The sequence below is a fragment of the Brachyistius frenatus genome, unplaced genomic scaffold, assembly GCF_029030835.1.
Source record: "Brachyistius frenatus isolate BFR_SWC_R1_liver_20210118 unplaced genomic scaffold, ASM2903083v1 Contig_32, whole genome shotgun sequence".
NCBI classification, from domain to species: domain Eukaryota; kingdom Metazoa; phylum Chordata; class Actinopteri; family Embiotocidae; genus Brachyistius; species Brachyistius frenatus.
In genome coordinates, this window is record NW_027210631.1 from 3,658,407 (window position 1) to 3,684,494 (window position 26,088).

At 41.8% G+C, this 26,088-nt stretch overlaps 3 protein-coding genes across 3 annotated transcripts; 1 reads left to right on the top strand and 2 right to left on the bottom strand.

Moving 5' to 3' along the window:
- Positions 1–1,973: 1,973 nt before the first annotated feature.
- On the top strand, positions 1,974–10,050 carry LOC138621834 (NXPE family member 3-like). The gene is made up of 7 exons (XM_069700168.1): positions 1,974–2,050; positions 3,423–3,571; positions 4,816–5,244; positions 5,862–6,157; positions 7,777–7,847; positions 8,706–8,912; positions 8,996–10,050. Exons 2-7 carry the CDS (start codon positions 3,449–3,451, stop codon positions 9,547–9,549), a joined length of 1,680 nt encoding a protein of 559 aa, XP_069556269.1. The 5' UTR covers positions 1,974–2,050; positions 3,423–3,448; the 3' UTR covers positions 9,550–10,050.
- Positions 10,051–10,464: 414 nt separating this feature from the next.
- LOC138621701 (fibrinogen-like protein 1) lies at positions 10,465–14,662 on the bottom strand. Its single transcript, XM_069699936.1, has 6 exons — positions 14,575–14,662; positions 14,245–14,319; positions 14,033–14,051; positions 13,820–13,911; positions 10,927–11,044; positions 10,465–10,673 (listed from the first exon to the last, which is right to left on the bottom strand). The coding sequence occupies exons 1-6, from the start codon at positions 14,578–14,580 to the stop codon at positions 10,465–10,467; spliced, it is 519 nt and encodes a 172-aa protein (XP_069556037.1). The 5' UTR covers positions 14,581–14,662.
- Positions 14,663–18,958: 4,296 nt separating this feature from the next.
- On the bottom strand, positions 18,959–25,541 carry selenoo2 (selenoprotein O2). The gene is made up of 9 exons (XM_069699937.1): positions 25,108–25,541; positions 23,475–23,678; positions 23,212–23,389; positions 22,957–23,087; positions 21,683–21,960; positions 21,416–21,578; positions 20,878–21,063; positions 20,022–20,178; positions 18,959–19,544 (listed from the first exon to the last, which is right to left on the bottom strand). Exons 1-9 carry the CDS (start codon positions 25,539–25,541, stop codon positions 19,386–19,388), a joined length of 1,890 nt encoding a protein of 629 aa, XP_069556038.1. The 3' UTR covers positions 18,959–19,385.
- Between the last annotated feature and the right edge of the window lie 547 nt (positions 25,542–26,088).

Sequence of the window (26,088 nt, forward strand, 5' to 3'; positions counted from 1 at the left end):
GGTATAGACTAATATCAATATTTTAAATATTTTAATTGTGCTCTGTTCACATCAATATTTACTGATTATCAGTCTTCTCCTTCAGCACATGCATCACTGTAAGTCTTGGGACATTACTGCCACCACCTGTTGATCAGTGGAAAAGCTGTGGAGGTTCATTCTCACGTGCATCAAACAAAATCTCCACAGGATACATTTAATAATGAATCAATTACACTTGTTTCACAGCTGAATGAGTTGACCTGACATAAGATATGGGATCAGTGTTCATTTAGATTAATATCACAATGGTATGCAAATCAGAACAACAATATGAATGTATTTAATCATTGTCCCATTTTTCCGACGGACCTGTAAAGTTCAATGATGTTATGTAAATCTGTTTGAAAGTGAAAGAGTCTCCGTGGAAGGACCAACTGGTCCTTCAGTTTTGTTCAAATTGATTCACATGAGGTATTCTGATAAGAATAAGAAGTAGAGATATGTGTTGCTCTGTTTATTTAAGTAAATTAGGGATTGATGATTTAATCTATTTATAGGGACTGTAAATATTTGTAAATTATTATTGATATCTTTGGGTTGGTGAAATCATGTAAATATTTATTCATGTAAGAGTAGGCATAGCTAAAGAGGTCCTTACAAACTGCTACAACAAGTGCATCAGCTCTTAGGAATAAAGGCATTAAGACCACCCCATATCATCCTCAGACGGACAGCCTGGTGGAAAGGTTTAATCAGACACTTAAAAGCATGCTGAAGTTTGTCTCTCAAACAGGCTCACATTGGGATCAATGGTTGCCATACTTGCTGTTTGCATTACTGGGAAGTGACACAGGTGTCAACAGGATTCTCACCATTTGACTTTATGGATGCCAGGTGAGAGGGCCATTGGACCTCCTGAGAGAACACTGGGATAATCCAACCGGAGACCAGCAGGATGTGATTTCCTATGTTGTTAAGATAAGGGAGAATGGTCCCTTCCTTTTTGCTACGTGGAGCTACGTGGGAAAAGTGTCCTGCTATTTGTGAACAGTTTTGAGTACACCAAAGGTGCTCCTGCTGGATTCACGGTGTACAGAAGGAGGAGCGATCACACATAAGATGGAGGCTTTTATTCCAAGCAGCTTAAAGTGCAACAAACCATTCATGTTGATCATTGATTACTTTTAAAGCCATTGCTTTTGTAACGTATGGCAAAAAAAAGAAGTTGTTTTTGATTCCCAAAGCACCATATATGTCTACAAAGCTGTTGCACCTGGTGTTGTTCCTGGGGGCTTGAGAATATATATGAAACTGCAGTGTTACAAGAATGAAATCCCAAATCCTACAATCTTAGCCCAGATCCACGAGAAAATTTCTTGCACTGCAATCAAAAATCAAAAATATGAAACTGAGAATAAAATGATTTCTACTACCAATCTACCCCGCATCATTTACTAAGGTAGAATATGTAGAATGTATATTTTTGTAATTGTTATAACTTTATTCATCCTCTTCTTGTTTACATGTAGCTGTACTATGGAGAAGTGACAGGACACATACCAACACCTTTCCATTACCATGATAGCAAATAGACCTCAGAGAGGCATAAAGGTGAATGATCCATTCTTCTGTCTACATCTTTGCTGGCAAAATATGAAAGCAAATGATAGCCAAAATCTGAATCTTATGATAAACTGAAAATGATCTGCCACTGAATACTCTGAAATCATATAGATTATACGTACAACACAGTTTATTGTATTACACAAATTACTTTTTGATTTGCTTTAATTTTTGCACTTCAAACATGTCCGTTCCAAGTTTGTTTTTGAAGCATCATATTTCAAGTCAGCATGACGTAACGGCTGTTTTAATACATGGGAGTATTTAGGAACAAGGATTATCAGTAGGATGAGATGTGGTTGATCTTTGTCAAGTGGTTGTTACCGTCATATTGATTATCTACAAGTCCAGCAAGAGAACAAAGTTCACTGCAAATAAAAACTGTCAACTGCAGGATAACGCTCAGTTTACTGGGGTTTTTTTCTCCAAATGAGTGTCTGCTGAGGTAAGACATGTTATGCATGAATCCATTCTAATTCTGTGTATGTGTGAGTATGTATGTCTTAAGTCTATTTGTACTCTGCTGCGATCTGGTCCTCATTAACAGGAAGTTGATCCAGTGGCAGTTAAAAAAGTGATGATGTGACATTGTATGCGATACATTGTGGGTTGATTCATTTTTAAATATACAGTAGCTCTCCGCCAGCAGGTAAATCAGCTTGTGGTTGTGAGCTGCAGCTGCTTTGCCTGAATGTGACGAGTGAAGCTGAATCTATCGTGATTGTTACGTGTTGTGTTTTCTCCCCTCCTGCCCTGCTTTTTTTTTTCTCTCTCCCTGATTTCAAATTAAGTGTTGATCTAATTGTACTGTATACCATAGAGCATGAGTGAATAGTTCTTTTGATTTTGTATATCGCACGTCGAACAAACTTTACCACGTTTGCCATACGTAAACACTTGTATCTGTAGGCCATTTGTGGTCTGAACTAAGCTTTATTCCACCTGCCTCTCTTTGTTTATTGGAATTTAAATGTCAAGCCTGTTTGTCAGATAAAACAAGAGTTGTACTGGATGTCTGCAGAAACTTTTGTACAACAAACTCTCCTAAAATTAACTCTAACATAGAGTATATTCGATAAATTGTTAGATTTCTCTTACATCACATGAAAAACAACTCAGGGGATCAGGTGTTTAGTTTTGACTGCCAACCATTGGACTACTACTCGAACCATTTCATGTGTTTACATTCGGTGAATGTTCAGTTACTGTTATCAGTGCAAAAAGCAAGTTTTGAAAGTGTTTAGAAAGGATAGTTTCTGAAGGACTGTGGACTCCACCTAAAGCAAGATTATATCATCATATTAGGTCTCATCAAATTCAGGACATCCATGCTGAACCACACCTGGTAATTTGAACCTATGATGATGATGATGATGCTTTTTCTGACAGGCCGACCAACATCACCACAAAGTGGACCTACACAGCAAGTGTGGCTTAAAGTAAAAAGTATCATGTGAAGAGAATCAGATGTCACAATCACATGTTGTCAGGGTAACTTTGCAGAACATGGTGTCAGATTGCAAAAGACTGCAGTGTCCAAATGTATGAAATTATTTACTTTAAAAAGGGTGTATGATAGCGTTACCTTGGAATCAATCATTATATCCAACTAAAAGGCGGGACAGGCGTGTTTGTGGCCTCGATTAATGGCTGATCAAATAAAATAATTTACTGGGTGATAAAATGTACATTGTACCCACAGAAAGCAGGAAGTGTTGTACTGTTTATATAGAGAGGATTTTACAAAAGACTTTTTGCATGTACTAACATTTAGCATGTATTGTTCTTGTTTTATAACTACTACACCACAAACAAAGATGATGACTGATGACATCCCCTGATCATGAAGGCCAGAGTTTGTAAAAGAGAGGAGGTCAGCACCTGCCTCCCCAAGTACAGCATCATCGTTCTGTTCTTGGCAGTGTTTGCCGTCATCTTCATGCTGTATAGCCTACACACCCTGGAGGTGAGGACTGGGTTTTAAGTAGAAGTGTGTTTCCTATTTGAAACGTGAAATATTACTGTAATGCTCTTCAGGAAGTTTGGAAAAATCATGTGATTTCGGTAAAGCTCACAATCCAGCACTGTGATTGGCTGACAGCAGTGGCCTCCCGAAATGAAAGTAAAGGCTTTAATTATTATTATTTTCTTTTTTTTCTTAACGTCAGTACATCTCATGAGAAGAACAAAACCAACAATGTGTGCAGGTCAGCTTTTAAAAAATGCCAACGTATGGCCCCAAACAGCTTGGCATTGTGGTAAACGTTTAAAAGTCAAAGTAAAACATCAAAGTAAATTATTGTGCCCATGTTCTTTGTACTACAACAATAGTCATATTGATTTGGTTTTTTTATTATATGACTTTGTAAAATGGGCTTCAGGTGAGCCGTCTTGGTTGTATTGTGATTGAATCCCTACGAGGATTTTACCCACCTTTGTACTTCATCACACAACCTTCTTTGACTGGCCCTGTCCCAGCGCAAAAGACATAGGGCCATATTTTTGTTCCTGGCACAGCACAAACCCAGGCACATTGGTATTTACTCACTTAGACCTGGTCCGAGCTGGTGGAGAGCTATTTTTGTAGCTTCACAGGGCAAGAGTGCACATGAACAGAACTATCCAAAATCCCACAGACAGGTTTGGTGGATGATACGTGTTTAATCGCACTTACGTAAATGATTAAAACATTTATTTTTTATTTTTTAAATACAACCTTCAGATTCAGTTAATCATATGAAAAATAAGGCTGAACCTTGTCTATTAAATTAGATGTGAATCAAGCAGTTGGCACATGTCATGATGCAATCTCAGCCATAAAATATAAAAGGCACTGTGTACAAATTAACTGCAAATTAAATCACACACAGAAGGGGTACAGTTTAAAAGCCTTTTAATCTACTAATCTGATTTTGAAAGCCTTTTCATCTGCTCATCTGTTTTAGTGATCTAGCCAGCAGTGCAAGACAGAGTGTGACAAAAGGTTCAGGGCAATTTACACACAGCAGCTTTGGCCATTTAATAAGCGAATGCAAAGTAAATTAGGCACACTGAAAGCATCGATGCAGTTTATTTGCTATCACCACAACGTCAGTGACATTTGGAGCATATTGCTTATCAGTGTTGTTTGCTATGAATTGGAAGCTTTGTCCTTCATTTGTTTGATGCATCTTTGTCACCATCTCTCTCTTGACCTTCTGCCACTTTCAGACTAAAGTGAACCCCATCACCATCATGTCAAGACTTTTCAATCACTCGCACAGCTTCTGCACCTTCCAACCACATTCCCCTGAGGAGGCTCTTGAGGAAGACCTCCTACTACGCTCCATTGCTTGGCCTGAAACTCCATCTTTGCCGTCTCCTCTTTCCCTGACAGAGTCGAGTGATCCGGCTCACAGCACCTTCACCATTGTCCCAGGGAGGGGAGGGGGACAGTGGCACATAGGTGATAAGCTGGAAGTTATTATCAAAATCTATGACTTCCAGGGTCGTCCAAAGAAGTCCGGTGGAGACGTTTTAGTCGCTCGACTGAGCAACCCGACTCTTCTCGCAGGTGTGGCAGGGCGAGTGGTGGATCATCTCAATGGCTCCTACTCTGCTGTGTTCTCTTTACTCTGGGAAGGAAGCGCACAAGTTGAGGTGATGCTAAAACTTATTGTATCAAATTTAGTTTCAGGGACAGTCCATCTTTCAGTTGACGATAAAATGAGATCTGTGCTCCTCGGTGAGTTACCGGTACCCCTCATGTCAGCTTTCATGTCTTGCACTACACAAATGTAGTTTACAATAATAACAGTGGCAGATTTACCGTTTCAAATTCTTGGTAATTTGTGAAACAATTGGACCTTAAGTTCTAGAAACCACATGAAGAGAAAAGCCGTCACTAGAAAATGTAGTACTTATAGCTGGCCAGCTGACTCATGAATTATTGAAATGTATTTTCAATTTCAATCCACTTTTGCTTTATGTTTTTCTGCTTAAGAGACTACCAATTTGAATGCAGTATCCTTTTTACTACACATGTTTCCACATGTGGTGAATTCCACCTGTTGCCATGACGGGGCTGTGACTGCTGGGAATGGGATTTTAACAAACAATCTATTCAACAAATATATGTCCAATCTGGGATAAATCTGATCTTTGGCTGAAACAGGGTGAAAATTGAAGTGATTTTCATCTTATTTGACATTGATTGGATAACAAAAGCTAAATCATGGAAATGGCTCTGAGTGAAAACTCTCTTTCCCTCCTATCAGGTGACACTGGTTCACCCCAGCGAGGCAGTCACAGTGCTGCGCAGGCTGACCAGCGAACAGCATGACAGGATTTACTTCAAGAGCCAATTCCGCTCAGGCTCAGTCACTGAAAGTACAACCTGTAACGTATGCCTGAGACCGACCCAGGGGCCACTGTGCGACTACACTGACCTCCATACAGGTGATCCGTGGTTCTGCTACAGGCCAAAGAAGCTGAGCTGTGATAACAGGATTACACACTTAAAGGGAGGATTCAAACAAAATCTTCAGGCCTTGGAGGAGAAACTCTTTCAAAGGTGACCGTTGTCTATGTAAATATACTGTACGTTCTTGTTGCACAACTATTGGGACACCATACAGAGTTAGTAAACAGTTTACTCTCCTCGCATCCAGTAGACCGGCCTAGTATCACGGCAAAGCGTGAAATATACACGCCTATCCATGAAAGAGAAGCGTGTCTTTGACAAATCTGGTGTCGTCTAGCCGTGAGAAGAACACGTATGTAAACAGAGGTAGATCACTTGAAAGAGGTCATGAGACAAGAGAGGACAAACGTAGTCCATGGAAACAGGAAGTAGGGGTGGGTTTGTGGCGTTAGACCAGGGACACACTGCTTGCATGGCTTGTTTTTATTTCTGCATCCATGTTTAAAGATTTGAGCAACCACACTACCTGTGTAAGACCAACGTCTCACCCCCGAGTCATGCCTCGCGTGTGCAGTGCGTCATATAAAGAACTGACACAAAACCTTTTTTTCATGCGTGTGGCACGCAATTCCCAGCAGAAATACAAAGGGAAAAGATCTGTGATCATACGTGCTCTCCATAATCATAGCAGAAACTCAGAGGAAGCTCTAATTATATTCGGGCGTTACTTCACCAGGTGAAGGGCAGCGTTGTCCCGGTGCTCTCTCCCTACTTCTGTCCTTTGTGTCGGTGTGTCTTGCTTTGAACGAACGTAAACAGAAATCACGCGCCTGCTTTTCGGTTACAACTTGTTGAACATCAGACATTCAAGGCTGTTGGCCATTATCAAAGGGAAACTCATCGGGCCTCATTGACTAATACGCACAAATCTATGTTTAAACCATGCGTACAAATATTTGCTACACAAATCTGGGATTCATCAATATCTTTCCTGGATTTGTTTATACTCTGTGAACAAATTTAGGAAGACCTTGATAACAAACAAATGATGTCTTCAAAAATGTCAACACACGTCTTTTAGCATATTAAAACAGCATTCATTTAAAAAGGATTTAAGAAATGACAATATTGAAAACCGTTAATTTACTAATTAACCAAAATACCAAATGTATTAAATAGGCTAATCAATAAATCGATGGCCTTTAAACCATATCAATTATTGTCTGAATTAAGATATTCACATATTCGCAGATAATTACAAATACCATATTAATCCTTAAATAAATGACCTGTGGTTACTTTTGCTGGATGTCATCACATTCACCCTCATTTCGAGGACATATTCAGTACAGAGGTCAGCTGAGATAAAACTGGACTTGCTGAAAACACTTTGTCGTACAGAGAAACGCCAGGTATCATCAGAAAGGATTTGTTCTGCTGTTTATTTGGATCTACAGCACGTTGTGAAGGATCGGGACTTCAAAATTCTCCGCTATCTTCACCAGCTAGATCCTAATTTTTTTCTGTCAACTTTTTGATAGTCAATAGTGTTCTTTGCTGAAAACAGCTGCCTGCTGCAGAAATACATTGATGAAGGGTGAAGCTGAACTGGCCCAGTAAAGTTAAGGGTCAAGAAAGAAAAACAATCAGCAGAAAGGCACTAAAAGGCTCACCTGTCACATGACACATATGCCTTGTTTACATGAACATATCATGTAGCACAGCTTTAACTTCCATTGTTTCCATTTGTTGTGTGTCCTTTGCTTCAGTCGTGTCAACTTGAAAGTGTCCATTCCAGCTTCAGGGCCTACGACTGTCACTGTGTTGCCAAAAATGAAAGGTAAATGCCAATTTTTACTGCCACCACCATAGCCTAGCCTGGTGCGAACCAGACCCAATTTCACGCTCCATTGGGAATCGTTTGTAATTGTTCTATTCTACTGGGTGTAGACCTCAGGTTTATTTTAACCAATCAGCATGTGCATAAACTGCCCGACACTCTGCCACCACGGCAACTACACGGTGCCCGTGTCCACCAGTGTTTTTTCCAGAGCAGCTACAGCATATGTTTCAAATGATTTGAATGAACTCCAGCAGTTTGACGGGGTGCTGAGTGTTTATTCTGCGCTCAGCGCTAAACGTTTGGCTTTTTTTTTCCGGTCAGCAAGAGTTGATAAATATTAAGGCTGAGCTCATCACTGTCGCCATCCGTCAAATCACAGTGAAGGAGAGGAGGGACAAACACAGTTAACCACTGACACTGGTCTCTGATTGGTCCGCCTTTCAGAGTGGCTGTGCAAATGCTAATACGAGCCGAGTTACTGGACTGTGTTTACAACGAAGAAAATTGAAGCTGTGAGCAAAAGCCAGCATAGCCAGACTAACTGTAACCAGGCAGAAAACCCAATCATTTGTAAAATGTTTGCGACTCTGTTCTAGACGGTGTTCACCTCCGAAGCTAAAAGTTTGTTAGCAGTGTATTTATTTACACAAAGCAAGTTCTCCAAAAACAACACAACAATCTAATCTGTTGATCCAAAACTAGTAAAAAAAAATGTAATTAAAAGATATAACAAAGTTAATTCAGATTTATAGGTTCAGTAGTCACAAATTGACTTGGGAGAGACTTTGGTTTTGGTCTTTGCATGGGATTTATAAAGAGGATAAAAATACATTCTCTTTATTCACCTCTTCTCAGGTCAACCAGAGGTGAAGAGCAGCATTGTGACATCTGGACCCTCTGGCTATTACTACAAAGGTGCGTGGCGAGCACTAGGTGGTACCACAGTTCACCAGTTTAACAACCACTCAGCCATCAGTCAGTGTCTGAAAGGCAAGGTGGTCCACCTGTATGGTGACTCCACCATCAGGCAGTGGTTTGAACACCTCAACGCAGCACTACCTGGTAAGTCCCTGAAAAAGATTTCTGCCAACAGTTTGATTTTATTCCCACTGCAGCTTAATCTGTTCCCTCTGTGATACTTTCAGATCTCAAGGAGTATAACCTTCATAGCATGAAGCAAGTTGGACCTTTCATGGCCCTGGACTATGCGAACAACATCATGGTGACGTACCGTTGCCACGGTCCTCCTATCCGTTTTGCCAATGTCCCAACCAGTGAGCTGCGTTATATTGCCAACGAACTAGACGGTGTAGTTGGAGGCGCAAACACCGTCGTAGTTCTTGGAATCTGGTCACACTTCAGCACTTTCCCTATTGAGGTCTATATCCGACGGCTGCAAGGCATCCGCAGGGCAGTGGTGCGGCTGCTGGCCAGAGCTCCGGACACACTGGTCATCATCAGGACCGCAAACCTCAAAGCTTTGTGGCTCTATGAGACGCTGACCAACAGCGACTGGTTCTCGCTGCAGCGTGACAAAGTGCTCAGAGCTGTTTTTAAAGGATTGAAAGTCCATCTGGTGGACGCCTGGGAGATGGGTCTGGCCCACCACCTGCCGCACAGCCTTCACCCGCAACCTCCCATCATTAAGAATATGATTGATGTTCTCTTGTCCCACATATGCCCTAAAAAGAACGGCTAGATGGTTTCCTTGCAGATACTCTGAAATCACGAACGACACTTACTTGTAAATTCTTATTTAAACAGGGAATTTTGAGTGTGCAAAAAAAAAAAATCTTAATAGGCTGAAAAGCAGCTACAAGACAGGGTGAGTTTGGTTATATAATAGATAGATAGATAGATAGATAGATAGATAGATATGTGTATATATAATTACTGCATATTCAACTTTAACATGCTGTGCTTAAAACATTTTTTAATCTTCTGCCATGAGAGTAATTTCCAAACCACTGACCTCTGACAGCCAGGTGTGTTATTAGGCTGCTGCATCACTGATGCACCATTTTGGAGGTAAATCTAGTCAGTGGACACAAACAGAAAAAGAAAAAAAAGAATTGTAATCTAATCCTTAAATCTTAAATAATTCTGATGATTGAAGTGTATTTCATTACATGTTCTATGTTTTTCTTGTAAACATTCAATAAACAAGGGTTTCTACAAAACACATTTAATGAGTATGTTGATCTGACAAATAAAGGGACCAGAGATGACTGTTCAAGCAGCTGAATTGCTTCACAGTAAAAAACAGGAAGAGGGCGCTGTTGTTCCAGAGTTACATACAAGTCTGTACTGACAGCAGGTAGTGGAAAAAGAAAAGTCTTCAACAAACTGAAGGAGCAAAGATCTTTCGAAGAAAACTAACAATATTAATGGGGGATAAAAGCAACTAATGTCCCCTTTTAATATGTCACAAACAATAAAACCTTCATTGGTGCTGTGTGTTTGCAGTAAGACATCAAATTTATTTGGATAGAAATTGACGTTTTGATGTTTGAAATTTCCGCACTGAGCAGTTAATTTACATTTATTTAAATAAGTACAACAAAAACGGCATAAGTGAGCAAAGGAAAAAAGGAACAATGAGAAAATATAAAGACTAGTCATTTTGAAAGGCTTTAGTACCTGCATTTCCACTGTATTTCCCAACATGCAGTTTGAAAGCTGTGTTCTCATTTCCCAGCCTAAAGTTCTTGTACTTGGCAAACGCAGTGCCACCTTCATGGTCCCACAGGTCCACCCTCATGGTCCACTTCTTGAACTGCTTGGTTAAAGAGTAAACCTTCCTCAGACCGAGCCAGTGGTCCTCTGAGGGGATCAGAAGAGCACAAAGAAAAGGCCTTACAAGTTTCTGGTGTCTTTGCACCGTCTGCACCGATGAAAAAAAAAAAAATCAACCAACCCCTTCTTTAATAAATGCATCTTTCCAAGCCAAGAAACCATGTTAGGTTTGCCATGCCACTTTTTGTATTTAACATACCTTTCTGAGATTTCAAGATTATACCTCAACAAACACAACCAGTTTCTCTCTTTTTAAATGACAAAAAAGCAATTAACTTACTTGCCAGGTGTCCGAAACCATTTTTATATGCTGCCCATTTTCTGTTGAATGAAACTGCTCCTCCACTGCGTTTCTGAAACACCGTCCAGCCTCCATCCGAACGCATCTCACAGTACACCTGAGCAGGAAGTCCAGTAAACACATGTTCAGAAATCTAACGTTACTTTTTCTAATAGCTGGGACTTGTTTGACAGTGTATGTGGATATATTAAATAACATAAGTGGGACCAGAGCTGGCAGTTTTTGTTCTGTTGACCATTCATTGTTGGTAGGTTTGACTGATACAGGTTCAGGCACGAAGTACAATGTACTCTGAAGCTGCCGTTATTGTATGCCAATATGTTAACACCGTATTTATACAAGGTTTTTAAAAGCATTTGACGTTAATGCCATGACACAGTGAACATTAAGTGTTGGTCTCCTGTCTCAATAGGAAGATTTACTGGCATGTTTTAAAATGCATCTGTGGCAATCAAAGCTTCAGTGGTTTGAATCAGGGGTAGGTATATTTTTTATTTCATGTGGCCAGACAACAAATCATTTTTAAAGTTTTATGTTGTTTTGACACACAAAGTACATTATGTCTACACAAGTAGGTGTGCTGACATGTAGAGTATTGTATGTAAGTGTACTAACCACACAGTGATGCAGTGTAAGTTAATTAGCAACAGCTTAGAAACATGATTGGATATAAAAATGGACATAGTCTCCCAGTCTGAAAAGTGAAGCCATATGGGGAACTGCCAGAAAGTGCAATACCACTAAAAGCCACCAGGGGCTGGCTCCAAAAAACCTCTGGCTCAATAGACTCCCTTTCAAAAATTGTAAACTTCTCTTATGAAATACAAAGTCAATACCTTTTTTCAACAAGTCATATTGATGCAATTTGTCCCTTCTGATCAGTATTTTGGTTGTCCTTCTGATAATACTTGTAATTATTATATTAGGCCTCAAAGAGAGGAACATTTGGGGGCATGTCTGGTTTGATTGACAGGCCTGTGGTGCAGTCAGGTTTCTATTATTGGTTGGCGAGCATGGTTTCCTTTTGTCTCATCAGATCAACTCCGATGAACTCGTCTCTCCTCCCCAGGTCTTCCAAATATGGTCACTTCTGGCCCCAGGAAGACAAGATGGCGACGGACAAAATGCCAAACTCAAGGCTTCAATAGAGCAGTTCAAAAAAGATGTCACAGTAGGTTTCCACTTGGAACTAATGGAATTACACACATTGAAACACTACGACACATCTGTCTCACACACAGTTGTATCTTAAGTTAAGTGGAGCATAAATATAAAAATGTCCCTCTTAGGGATTAATAAAGTATATATAGCTATCTCTGTCTAAACTCCAGTTACTCTATAACAACAGAATCAGGTCAAGCAACTTCCAGAGGAATGCTGAACTGCAGGTCAGTTAAAAAGACCTCAGGGTCATTCAAAACCAGCATTTTTCTCAGATTTTAAAGATGCTGGAAAGCAAATTCCATGATTTGCTTCTCAGTACATTACATACGTGTGAAATGAGTTGCTGAAATGTGCTAATTAGCTTCTATTGAGCTCGTAGCAGAGTTCAGAGGAAAATGCTCCGATAAACGCAGATTGTTTTATGAGTCTCAATAAAGCTCCGATAAGGAACTATAATATATGTAACTCTGTATTTTACATGTCGCGGTGATGGTGAACATGGACCAGAGGAGATCTAGTCCTCCCGATTAATGAGGGTTGTTGTTTTTGTACTCTGGTGTAACGTTACAATCAGCGACATCTACCGGTACCGGTCCGGATAAACGAGTCCGACTACATGTGCAGGAGGCTGCAGAGAGCAGCTGGAGGAGGAGGAAGAGGAGGAGGTGGAGGGACATCAGTGGAAGAGAAAGACTGTCTGTCGGCTCGACCTGAGCAGGTTCAAAGTTTGAATTATCATGTGATGTCATGAATTGACATGTGATGTCATGAATTGACATGTGATGTCATGAATTGACATGTGATGTCATGAATTGATGTGATGTCATGAATTGACATGTGATGTCATGAATTGACATGTGATGTAATGCAGCGTTGTTCATGTTGCAGTCGTTACAGAACTAAATCAACTCCTCCTCTCTTATTATCTCCACTATTGTAATGCAGGTGCGTTAGAAGTAGTTGGAGACTCACTGTCTTCTGTCTCTGGTGTCCAGTTTGACTCCTGTGTTACAGCTCAGGGGTCAAGCTGGATTTTATTGCATCTGTATGTTTCCCTCATTGGACAAATAAATTCTGATTTTATTCTGTTTTCCCAAAGCAGGCTGCTCCGTCCACCAGAGAGACAGAGGACCAGTGGGACATCATGCATAAAGTCACCGAGAGGTTACGGACCGCTTAGTGGGGAAAAGAACTGCAGCCACAGGACTGTCATACACAACACTGAACACCCTCCAGCGAGGGGGCGGAGCTTCAGCTCCTTCAGGACATGCCCCCCCCTCAGTTTCAGAGCAGAGAAGACTGATGATTTTCTCACCATTTCAAAGCCTAATTTAACAAACTCTTCTGGGGGTTTTTTCATTCAAATTTGGATGGGTAGTTAACAACCCATACTTCTGTGGTGTGATGAACTTAAAACTCATTTTCATTTGTACTTTACAGCATCTTTAAACGAGTTTAGCGTGTTTGCCAAAGCAGTTCAAGCCGTTCGGTTCCTTGTCATCCTGAAGTATGCACACAGTTTGGTTGTTTCAGTTCTGTGAGTTGGAACATTTGATGCTCAAGTGTTCTAGCTGCCAATGCTCATGACTGGCTTACTGTCCTAAACCTACTCTCTCCGTGTTCAGGTGTACCATTAAATTCTTATTTCCTCAACCTTAGCGACTGTCAGTCACCATAACAAACTGCATTAACCTGTCTGGTTTGATACCTTGAAGTGGGCTTTGACTCCAGCTGGCTGGATTACATAAACCCCGCTGGGTGCTCCTGGTGAGAGGGTCTTAATCTGTGTGCAGTCTGTTCCTGAAGTGTACATGACAACAGAAAGACAAAGAGGAAAATCAAGAGGAACATGATCAACATTGAATATATCGTCTTGCTAATCTAATTTATAACAAGTAAGCAATAATAACATGCCCCATACCTTGAGAAGAAACTGCTACCTGATGTTTCGAGCCAAAAAACAGAAACAGTTTTAAATTAAGACTCTATCTTAAATACACTATTAAAAAGAGACATTACAAAGCAGAGCAGACTTAAATTGTTGTCGTCTGAAATATAGAAGAGGAAGAAGACGAAGAAGAAGGGGAAGACATTCAAGAGAGGATGAGAGATTTATGTGGGTTTTAGTTTTACCTCAGCTTGTTCTGTGCCGCTCAAGAGAAATGCCAAGATGAGCCCATAATATCCAACCACACTCTTCATTTGGACCTGAGTTAAACAGTGATATGTTTACCTTAAGAGATAGTTAAATATCAAAGTAATGTAATGTTTTAATCCAACTGAACAGCAGGCACAAGACAGTGTGACTGCTGTAAATGTTAAATGAAACCCAGTTTATGACTCAGCTCTCAGAAGGTGTCAGACTTTCTAATGACAGAAATTATACCGTTTAGTACTTTTACAAGACTAAAGAGTAAAAATACAACCATTAATGGTCAGTGATTTCTTTCTTCAAACACTTACCTGCATGTTGGAGGAATCTTGTTTCCCAGCTCAAATTCCACAACAGAAGCAGCACCTTTAACCTCTGGCCAAGCTACCACACCTCCTTTATAGTTGCAATAAACTCTGTCACTTCCTGTCAGGTCAGACTGGTTGGGAGAGAAAAGGGGAGTGAGACAAAAAGTGACTGCCCTATTCCTCTGAAAGAAATTAGTCTTTTTTTTTTAAACAATACAACACAACTTACACACCTGTGATATGTTAACCTGGCTGCCCAACAGCATTTACAGGCCCATTTCTCTGACATTTACATTACATTGCATTTCATTTATCTGACACTTTTAGCCAAAGCGACTTACAATAAGTGCATTTACAACCATGAGGGTACAAAACCCAGAACAACAGGAATCTGTTATGAGGTGGGTGTTTTTCCAGGACCCAAATGCAAGCTCACAGATTCAAGGTTTCAAGTTCCAAAAAATACTGTCTTTATTGTCCAAAAAAACAAACAAAAAACTACAAACCAAAAGGTGGCACCTTTACGTCCAGTCGGGAAGGCAACTCAACCGACAGCTCCAGGGGGACACGGGTAACAGGGCAGCCGGCAGACCAGCGGAAGGGACGGCGTCAACAATCCTCCGAGCCGGGAGGGCAACTCCACCGACTAGTGATTTTGACGGGGATTTCCGCAGGAGACACAGAGGCTGGAGGAACGGGAACAGGAACAGGACTGACAGAGAGCTGACGGGGAGCAGACGGAAGACGGACGGGGAGCAGACGGAAGACGGACGGGTGGCTAACAAAAATGCACCGACAACCAGAGTTGTGCAGGGGCAGGTTACATATAGTCTGGGGAGGTGATCAGGGAGATGCAGCACACCTGCAGGTGGTGATCAGGGGTGAGTGGCTGCATCTGCTGGGACCGGTGAGGGGCGTGGCCATGGGAGGTGAGGGGCGTGGCCACATACAGAGACAGGGGACACAGGAGGAGGAAAAAACTGGACTCCTGACAGAATCAAGAAAATACAATTTCTTCAAGAAAGCCAAACTACAAAGTGCTATCAGTAAGTGTCATTTTAAGCTACTAAAGTTCTACTATTCAAGGTCAAGTCTGAAGAGGTGTGTTTTTAGTTTGCGGCAGAAGATGTTCAGACTTTCTGCTGTCCTGATGTCGGTGGGGAGCTCATTCCACCATTTAGGAGCCAGGACAGCAAACAGTCGTGATTTTGTAGAGTGTTTAGCTCACAGTGAGGGAGCGACAAGCCGATTGGTAGAAGCAGAGTGGAGGGAGCGGGCTGGGATGTAAGGTTGGACCATGTCCTGGATGTACACTGGACCCGATCTGTTCACAGCACTGTACGCAAGTACCAATGTTTGGAAACGGATGCAGGCAGCTACTGGTAACCAGTGAAGGGAGCGGAGGGAGGAGGAGGAGGATGAGGGGGAGGAGGAGGATGAGGGGGAGGGGGAGGAGGAGGAGAGTAGTGGGAGTGAATTTAGGAGGTTAAAGACCAGTGGAGCTGCTGCATTCTGGATGAGCTGCAGAGGACAAATGGCACTAACAGGTAGACCTGCCAGGAGGGAGTTACAGTAGTCCAGATGTGAGATGACCAGAACCTGGACCAGAACCTGCGCCTCCTTCTGAGTGAGAAGAGGACGTATTCTCCTGATGTTGTGCAGCATGTATCTACAGGAACGTGTCGTTGCAGTGATGTTGGCAGTAAGGGAGAGTTGACTGTCGAGTGTCTCCGAGGTTCTTAGCAGTCAGGGTCGGGATAACAGAGAGTTGTCTAAGGTAGTAGTCAGGTCGAGGGTGGGAGAGTCTTTCCCTGGAAGGAAGAGCAGTTCGGTCTTGTCGAGGTTGATTTTCAGGTGGTGTGAGGACATCCACTGAGAGATGTCAGTCAGACAGGCAGAGATTCATGCTGCTACCTGTGTTTCAGATCGGGGAAAAGAGAGGATCAGTTGGGTGTCATCAGCATAGCTGTGGTAGGAAAAGCCATGCGTGCGAGTGAAAGACAGAGCCAAGAGAGTTGGTGTACAGAGAGAAGAGGAGGGGACCCAGGACGGAGCCTTGAGGGACACCAGTAGTGAGAGGACAAGGTTCAGACACAGATCCTCTCCAAGTTACCCGGTAGATGTGGTAGTTGAGGTAGGATGAGAACAGAGAGAGAGCAGAGCCTGAGACACCGAGGTCCTGAAGGGAGGAAATAAGGATCTGGTGGTTCACTGTGTCAAATACAGCAGAAGGTCAAGAAGGATCAGGACAGAGGAGAGAGAGGCTGCTCTGGCAGTGTGAAGCTGCTCAGAGACAGCAAGGAGGGCCGTCTCTGTTGAATAATAAACTTTAGCAGAGAAGCGTATTTAAAGATTATACTTTGCCTTAGTTCAAGTGATCCAGCTGTATGTAGTCCTCAAAAAGTCAAAAATACACACTAAAGTTTGGCTTATGACACAGGGCTTATATAGACACCTATCTCAGCTGGTCAGACCACACCCCCTGTTCATTAGGTCATTTCCCATCTGGCTGCATCTCCAAGGGTAAACAACATTCCAAGGCTGAGTCAAACAAGAAGGATGTGTTGTGTTGTAGAAGCCTGAGACAGGGACACAGTGCAAATTAGAATACTGAAGTCAGTAGAATATTGTGCAGGCTAATTACAAATATTATCCATTTACTACCTCCTGTGAAACAACAAGTGATTCAAACTTTCCCTTTTGAAATCCCCCTAGTAACAAAATAAAATTTTTGGCTTAAATTGCTTTGAATGTTTGTGGAGATATAAAGATATTAAGCCTCTTATTCTTACTCCTTTTGGTGATGTTGTAAAGTTGGCTGTTTTGCCATTCAATTTGGTACAGATATTCATGGTAACCAAAAAATAAACCCAAATAATTGTGGTGAGCCCCTAGATGCTTTATGTTGTGCCACCAGGAGGTCAGATTTATCAGTTGTCCAGTGGATTACATTCATCTGTTTAATGGTTTGGCACCACAGCACCACCATGTCAAATTTTCCAGACATTCATGCCATTGACATTTGTAGTTTTGAGTGAAATGTCTTGACAGCTATTAGATATTTTGCCATTAAAGACCCAACCAGACCAAAAAGGCTGAAGCCTAATCCACCCAGAGCTTGCCCAAAACAATTTGATCCCCTGGACTAGATTTTTTTGCATTGCAGACAAACCCACCACCAGTCATTGTGTTCATAGAGGGTTTCAGCAGATGGCTCAGGACTCACACACACACACACACACACACATTATTTTTTAAATGTAGTAGGTTACAGATTACTAATATGAATTAAGGCATGTAACTATCTTAATTACTTCATCAAAGTAATTTAACTTTTTACATTTGATTACTTTTCTAACAAATGTTTTAAACTGGTTGCCTCACAGCAAGAAGGTTCTGGGTTCGAATCTTGGCCCGGCCTTCCTGTGTGGAGGTTGCATGTTCTCCCTGTGCCTGCGTGGGTTCTCTCCGGGTACTCTGGCTTCCTCCCACCGTTCAAAGACATGCATGTCAGGTTAATTGGTGGTTCTTAAAACTGACCATCGGTGTGAATGAGAGTGTAAATGGTCTTTGTTTCTGTCTTCCAGCCCCACCGTCAGCCTGTTCAGGATAAAGCGGGTATAGATAATGGATGGATGGATGGATTTTTCAAACTGGACAACAAAGCTTAAAAGTCCTAAAATTTACATTGAATCCTGTCAGTGAAAACTTCAACAGATCTCAGCACTGATTACTGTCAACATTTTATTAAAACTTATCCAATAAATCTTGAATTAATATTACAATGTTTTGATTTTAAAGCATAAAAACAAATCACAACTGAATAGTTAGAAAGAAATATGTCACCATAACCTCAAACCAAGTCTACATTTAGGTGAACAACTGATAATGAAGAAAACAATATATTCAGATGTAACCCCTTTGTAATCACCAACATTTTAAATAGTAACTGCAAATTAATTACATATTTTCTCTCAGTAAGTGTAACTGATTACAATTACATTTATTTTGTAATTTAATTACGTTACATGTCATGTCAACATGTTACATGTAACTAGTCAATCCCCAACACTGGTTGTCTTGTCATTGAACACCCATCTGAGAGGACATATAGCTCTTCATTTCTGTTAATACTTCTGCGTAAATCCAGGGTTTACACATTTTTACACTGAAAGAGTTACATACACAAAATTAAACTGGGGATATGATCAATAAAGTAACATGATTGTGGCAAATTATTGAATAAGTCAAAAAAATAGCAGAAACAGCAAAATTCAAAAAAATCCTGTCACATTCAGTAGGTTAACAGAACCATTTTTTTGTATATTAATATTGCTAAAATTCACATTTGTGTTCTTGAATTTTATTCAAGAACTGATCTCCCTGTGTTCCTGGTGTTTCAGGCCCAGACGGGTCATTGTGTGACTGATCATCTGAGCCGTCATACTTCATCAGCAGCTGACTGCTGACCATTCTGTTGTTTTATGCATTACATTGTATCAATGGTCCTTATTCTTGTCTGCATTTCATAAAATTTACCTTTAGGAACATTTTTGAAAGTTTGATTCACATTGCACTTCTTTACACATTACGATAAAAGCAAATGATCACACAAACATGAAAGTAGCCCTGTACCAATGAACACTGGAACACACTGGATAACACATCGTCCTCCCCTCAGGAAGCAGGAGAGAAAGTCTGAGGTGGAAATGGAAAATAACTGACGTGCTGGTACCAAAACAGTATTCCCCTTCACACGGCCACAAGTGGAAACAAACCTCTCTCCTTCAGCTGTGTGAGAGGCTCTACGAGGATCAGGTTATACAAATTGTCTGTGCTGAAGCAGGAGGCTTCCCGTCGTACGCAACAGTGAGTCCTCTCCCTTTCTGCTCCTTCCCACCACATGCATCAGGCCCATACAAAGGCTCAGGATCAGAGTATGGATCCTCCAGGACTTGGAGAACCCTGTTGATCTGCAGGACCATGTGGAAATAAGATGACTGTTAAAAACAAGCTCAACTTAACTTGCATAAAACAGAATTTGAATCCCCAAAGAAATACAAATTAAACCACAAACAACACCATTTTTCCTTTCCACTGAAACAAAGTCCATTACAGCCGCTGCAGGTCGAACAGTAAGAAGACTGATTGCTGTTTTTCTCCACCTAGTGGTGGAAAGGTGAAATGACGTATATTCACTTTACTCACTCCCGCTTCAAAAGATGATGCTGTCTTAAAAACGGAGGTAAAAAAAAAAAAAAACTACTCAGTATCATTTAGTGAAAAATTCACCCTCCTTTGGGACTCTTAAAAGTCAGTCTGTCTGGGTTTACTTGTGTGTCAGAAAATGTAATTTCTCATATGACCAGCAACTGCTTTAATGGACCTGAATGTTCAAATGGAGGTTTCTACACAGAATAAATCAAACTTCACAAATAAAATCGCCTGACCTCAGAGAAGTCTCCATTTTCTGCAGCTTGAATTGCATTCTGGGCAATGTAGTTGCGTAGGACTACCCGGGGGTTGCTGCTGTTCATCACTCTGAGCCTCTCCTTTTTGATAATGGACAAGTCACTTGTAACATCACACTCCCGGGCTAAACGCCTCCTGGTATTACAACACAAGAAAAATTACAGAAAGATGATTTATACCTGCAGAAGCTATGTTTAAAACAACATCAACAGATGATTGGCCTGTTAGGATGAGTGCACCAAGATTAAAATACAGAGCAACAACATTTCTTTCCAAATGATGAATATAAATCTAACTCTGCTTTGGTCTACACAGACTATATTTGGCTCTTTGGCTGCTGAATGCTGCTACATTCACCAGCTAGTTGCTAACTTTGTCTGTCTGCTGTTTGGTGCAGAGCAGGCCGAACACTGTGAATGCTGCTGGAAACAAGGGGCCGGAACCTATCCCAGCTCACTTTGGCCAAAGGCAGGTTACACCCGGGATCACAGGGCCAAAACTTACAGACAGATGTTCACACTCTCATTCACACCTAAGTAACTAACCTGAGGTGCATGTTTTTTGGATGTTGGGAGGAAGCCGGACTATCTGGAAAGAACCCACGCAAGCACAGGGAGAACATGCAAACTCCACACAGAAAGGCCTGGATTGAAACCCTGAACCTTTTTCGCTGTGAGGCGACAATGCTAACCACTGCACCACTGTGACGCCCAATCAAGGACATATCCATTCTGCATATCATTTATTCAAAATTTGTAATATCAGTCACCTTTAAAGAACATGACACATTTTAGGAAGGTGTCGATTGTGCATCTCTTTTTTTCCTTTCCTTACCTGTATCGGCTAATCCAGCGAATCCACTCATCAAACTGCTTTTTCTTGAGCTCATCTTGATCTGTCTCAAGGAGGTCCTTCAGCCGGCCCATTAATTCCAGCTGCTGGGCCACATCTGGCCTGTCTGCCACCATCCCGAACATGACTGGGTTGGTTTGTGCCATTGACAGAATCATCGCCAGTTCACTAGACATAAAAAAGATGGTAATGCTTGAAGTTGACGATAAATCCAGCTCTAGCCCGGCATGCAGTCCTATATACTGTATGTCTGTTACTGTCTTATCATCCTGCCAAATGTCACAAAACTTACACTGAACTTACATATTGTCTTGGTAAGATTGTCTCCCAAAATGCTAGCATACCAAAAGAAGAACAGATTTGAAAAGAGGGATTCAGTGATTTAAAACCAGTGCAGTAGTCAGCCATGATTTAATGATCATTCATTGGGAGTATATGGTGGGGTAGCTACAGACTTAACATTGATGTTATAGCTGCTCTTTGAAAAAACATACACCCAACCACCATACACCCCCCTCACCGGTCCTCCATTGTTGGCTTATTAGCCACCTTAAGCTCTTCAATAGAGGCACAATGCTCCAGGATGAGGTCTACCATTGGTCCCACAGTGGTCCTCTCACTGTCGCCCTCCTCAGGCCAAGGGACTCGGCTCAGCAGGCGGAAGGTGTTGGTGAAATCTGCACCTGAAGAGGTGTGATATCACAGGACTATGATGACACTGCAAGAAGAGGAGGATCTAGAAAAAGTTGCATGATCACATGTCCAGCAATCCTCTGAGTCTTCTTACCTGTGTTGTACATGACACGCAGCAGGTCTGATATGAGCTCGCTGTCCTCTGCCTCCTCTGTTCGCACTAGGCCCAGCTTTTTCCTCATGACACACAAGTAGAAGGTCTCATATGTGGGCATAAATTCATCCAGGATGGCTCCTGCTTCTCCTGCATTGAGCTCAGATCCCAGCGCCTCAGCCAGGCGAGCCAGGTTCCAGCGGCACACGGAGGGCTGGGCTTGGTATGAATAGCGCCTTCTTTTGTCTGAAGCGTTGCAGACGAACTCTGGATCAAATCTGACACAGAGTTTTCAGGTGGAATATGATGCACACTGGCGTGAAGTGTAGGTTTCAGTTACAATATATATAAATACATAGTAATCTCATTTTTAGAGCTATTTATTTAGGCAGGACTCATTTAACGGAGCAGAAAGGCCTTTTGTCAGACTGTGAAACCTGGTATCCTGCCAAAGCATGTAATACACCTGTCAGTCCACTAGAGGATCCCGTGTCGGTGTCGTGTTTTAGGTGAGCTGGGCGTGAATGTAAGGTGCCTTAGGTTTAGGCACTATAGAAGCATTTAGTGGTAAAGGAAAAGATCATAAAACAAGTAATTTTATGTCAATAACGTTACACTCATCATAAGGTACTTAAAAAAGATTACAGAAGGTAAATATGCTAAGTAAGTAACTTACTTAAAAATAAATCCATGTTGACTGTTGTTTTCTCACATACTCCAGTTTCCTAGGTGAAAGTCCTTTGTTTGTTCCCATCATAGACTGTATATAAAAGTGGACATAGTTTACAGGTCTGAAAAATGAGTCCAATGCTTGAAGCGCCTTAAACTGCAATGCCACTAAGGTTGATTCCAAACAGGCTGTGGCTCCATAGACTCCAATACTAGGTCAAACCATTTTTTTCCCATGAGTCATTCTCTACAGTCCCTCCTTCTTGTCAGTTTTCTGGTGGTCGATCTGAATATGATCCCATCATCAATTAGATATTAACCCTCAAAAAGCACAACCTGTTGGTTGTTGATTGGTTCCATCCCCCCCAAAAAAACTCCACCATATGTAGACTTTATCACTTTGTACTTCGTCAAATGGCCTCCTTAAGGGCCTGGTCATACTTGCATGTACTTTTCCCGCGTAGGTGAGGCAAAATGGACACTGACACGGTATCTTCCAGCTGACTGACGGGTGTATTACACGCTTTGGCGTAATGCCAGGTTGCACTATGAGTAATCAAACTGTTAAATACAAACAACATCAACACCAACTTTCAGCTGCCCACCTGTCCATGAAACCAAATGGGCCATAATCCAAAGTCAGACCCAGGATGCTCATGTTGTCTGTGTTAAGAACGCCATGACAAAAACCAACACACTGCCACTGGGCCACTAGCTTTGCAGTTCGCATCATTACCTGGGGATGAACAAGAGCAAAATTGATGGTGAAAATACTAAAACACCAGAATGAAATGAAATAACCTGAAGGGAAACTTGGTCTTAAACAATGTTGACTGTGTGACTTTCCTGTCAGTTCTCACCTCTCTGAAAAATGCCATATTCCTGTCTCTCCGGTTGCTGTGAGCCTGCTGAATGTGAGGATAGAAAGTCTCAACGACATAATCCAGCAGCTGAGCCCGGATATTATGCCGCCCTGCACTGGGACCCTGCAGGCCTGAGAATTCATCTCGGCCCAGAAAGATCTCAAAAGAGCCAAACCTTTTCAGAAAAAGGAAAAACTTAACACAACATCCATATTCTTACAGATAAAAAACATGTTCTGTGCTGATAAAAGTCTGAAAACCTGATGAAGGTAGGGGCGAGACGCAGGACGACTGAGCAGCGCTCACGAATGCGTCGGCCACTGTTGAGTGGATCTCTGCTGACATAAAGGTCAGAGGTCACAAGGGAGGCTGCGCGGGTGCTGGGTATCCCCAGGGCAGCCATGGCCTCGCTGCACAGGAACTCTCTGATGCTGGAGCGGAGAACCTTCCTGCCATCACCATCTCTGAGGAAATCAAAATGTATTACAGATTTGTTTGGTATTCAACTCTGACTAACACATGAATGAGCCAGATTGTACACTGCCTTCAAAATAGGAAATACAGTATGACAGTAATGTTTAGTGTCTGCCACCTATTCTGTATGAAAAAGAACGGCATTACAATTTTTTTTGCCTTTGCAGTAGTTATATAAAAGCAGATGTCTAAAAAAAAATCAAGCATAAATTAAAAAAAAGAAATGGTTGAACCAGGAAATGAGAGGCCTACCATGCAATGGATTATTACTGACAATGAAAAAAAACATTGTTGTTGTTGTACTCGTATGTTGTCTAATTATGTTTTAATTTGACTAATTTATTCTGATTAGCATAAATATTCACCACCTCCCGACCACCCTCCTGTTGTAACCCACTTCAGTTCGATTCAAAAGGTGATCTGTATGAATCTGGGCCATTCAGTTCAATTCCTGTGATTTGACAGCTTTTTCTAGAACTTTCAGCTGCTTCTCATGGTCCTCCTCAGTGGATTGGGTTTCCTCAGTTCTCAAAACTCAGTTTATTCACTGAGTATAACAAAAAAAATCCTTTGGATAAAAGCAGGTAAGTGACTTTTTTTTTTTTTTTTTTTCTGTTTTTAAGGTCAACCCTTACAGAAAAAACACAAGTTTCCCATGTTTTCCACATGTAAACACATGCATGGCACATGTTGCAACATATGATAACATGGGAAAAATATGTGGAAGGTATCCACATGGGGATCTACATGTACTTCACACAATACATCATTAAATTGTTGCAAAACCACAATGTTTCCCATGGGCAAAATTCATGTTTGACATGTGCACAACACACGTGTCTATGATCATGAGTTTTTGTAGGCCTACATGTGAAATTAATTTGGTTTTTCTGTAGCGGAAGAATTACCTTACAAGCTGAATGCCAATCATATTCATTTTCCCTCTATTTTTGAAGACAAAACGTGCAGCGTAATGGGGACACTTTATATGTTCATGCAAGCAATTCGTCGACCATCTGAGCCCAATTCACTGCCACATATAAATAACAGTTGTGTCAGTGGCAAACCGACCACTGACAGGTCGATTTGAGGTTGTTGTGGGGTAGTCAATGTGAAATGAAGCGAGATTGGACCACATGAGAATAAGAAACTGTGTTCAGCTGGAAAGGCTGGAGGTGTAGTGTTGACTGCACACAGCTGTTCAGGAACAGGGAATACAATTGATGTGTGCCAAGCAGTTAAGCTTTTAAGCAGCTCTGCTGGCGTTAATGGATTCACATGCCTCTGGTGACAAAGGCTTGTGAACGATTTTCTGTGTTGCCTTGTTTTGTTCCAGATATACAGTTGATGAATGAGATTTTCCATGAATGGAAAGATTTTCCTAAAAGTAGCAGTCATTAAATTCCAAACTAAAGTTACCTGGAGTAAGGTGTGACACCGGCACCCTTCACCTGAATCTCCCATCGCCCACAGGTGTCCGACTCCACCTCCCCCAGGTACATCACCGCTCCATCTCCCAGTTGACCCGCAAACAGCCCGAACTGGTGGCCGCAGTAGCAGTGCGCAGCCGCCTCGGAGCCCGGCAGCAGCCTGGAGCCGCTCAAATACTCCGCAGCCAGAGGATCTGTCAGCACGTCCTGCGCACTCAGGCCGAGCAGAGACAGCGCTGGCTGTGACAGGGCCACGAAACTGGGCCGGACCAGGGGTTGAAGAGCCCGAATCCGGGAGAAACACGCCGCTGGGACCGTTCGGGAACCGGGCTGCTCCGACTCATCCACCGGCAGCTTCTTCAGCGCGGTGTTGCTGAAATGTAAGCGCTTCAGAGCCGAGGGCGCGCACTGAGACGACTCCATGAAGACTTTGTGCAGCTTAATCAGGACTTCCTGCCTCCACACGTTCAACCTGAGACTGCCTCTCCAGCATACGACAGATCTACCCTTACACCCATCCTACGTTTCTCATCTTCTGTCCAGATCTGAAAGGCCTTCCAAAGGGCCAACAAAGACCAATGGCCTAAAACGAGGCTTTGGAACATACTGACAGGAAGCAGTCTCATTCACAGGAGGATGGACCAGCTCCTCAAAAGCAGTGCAAATAAAGCATCCCTTTTTACACAGACTTCTGAGCATTGAGGAGAAGGAACATCTTTTAGCACATTACTTGTATATTAATGAAAACCAGATCCTTGGTGAAAAACACTGATTGGCAGTGTTCTGTGAATAGTGCAGAAACAATAAATATTAGTATTTCTAAAGTTGTGAAGAACTTGTCATTCATATTGTTTTTACAGTAGGCTATGTGAAATAGCACACAAACATCCACTCAACTATGACGGATATATTTTCTGTTGGTACCTATGTTTGCCCTGATGTTGGTTTTATCTCGTAGTTTCTCAGTGCT

Bases quoted from the DNA above. Each gene is read 5' to 3' on its own strand.
- LOC138621834 (XM_069700168.1), top strand. From the start codon at position 3,449: ATGAAGGCCAGAGTTTGTAAAAGAGAGGAGGTCAGCACCTGCCTCCCC. The intron at 7,848-8,705 runs GTAAATGCCAAT...ACCTCTTCTCAG, and splicing joins TGTGTTGCCAAAAATGAAAG to GTCAACCAGAGGTGAAGAGC. The intron at 8,913-8,995 runs GTAAGTCCCTGA...TGATACTTTCAG, and splicing joins CCTCAACGCAGCACTACCTG to ATCTCAAGGAGTATAACCTT.
- LOC138621701 (XM_069699936.1), bottom strand. The intron at 11,045-13,819 runs GTATCAAACCAG...CTTCCTGCTCAG, and splicing joins GAGTCAAAGCCCACTTCAAG to GTGTACTGTGAGATGCGTTC. The intron at 10,674-10,926 runs GTAAGTTAATTG...TGATCCCCTCAG, and splicing joins TGGTTTCGGACACCTGGCAA to AGGACCACTGGCTCGGTCTG.
- selenoo2 (XM_069699937.1), bottom strand. From the start codon at position 25,541: ATGGAGTCGTCTCAGTGCGCGCCCTCGGCTCTGAAGCGCTTACATTTC. The intron at 21,961-22,956 runs GTGGGCAGCTGA...ACTCTGTGTCAG, and splicing joins CCATTTGGTTTCATGGACAG to ATTTGATCCAGAGTTCGTCT. The intron at 19,545-20,021 runs GTCAGGCGATTT...ATGGTCCTGCAG, and splicing joins AAAATGGAGACTTCTCTGAG to ATCAACAGGGTTCTCCAAGT.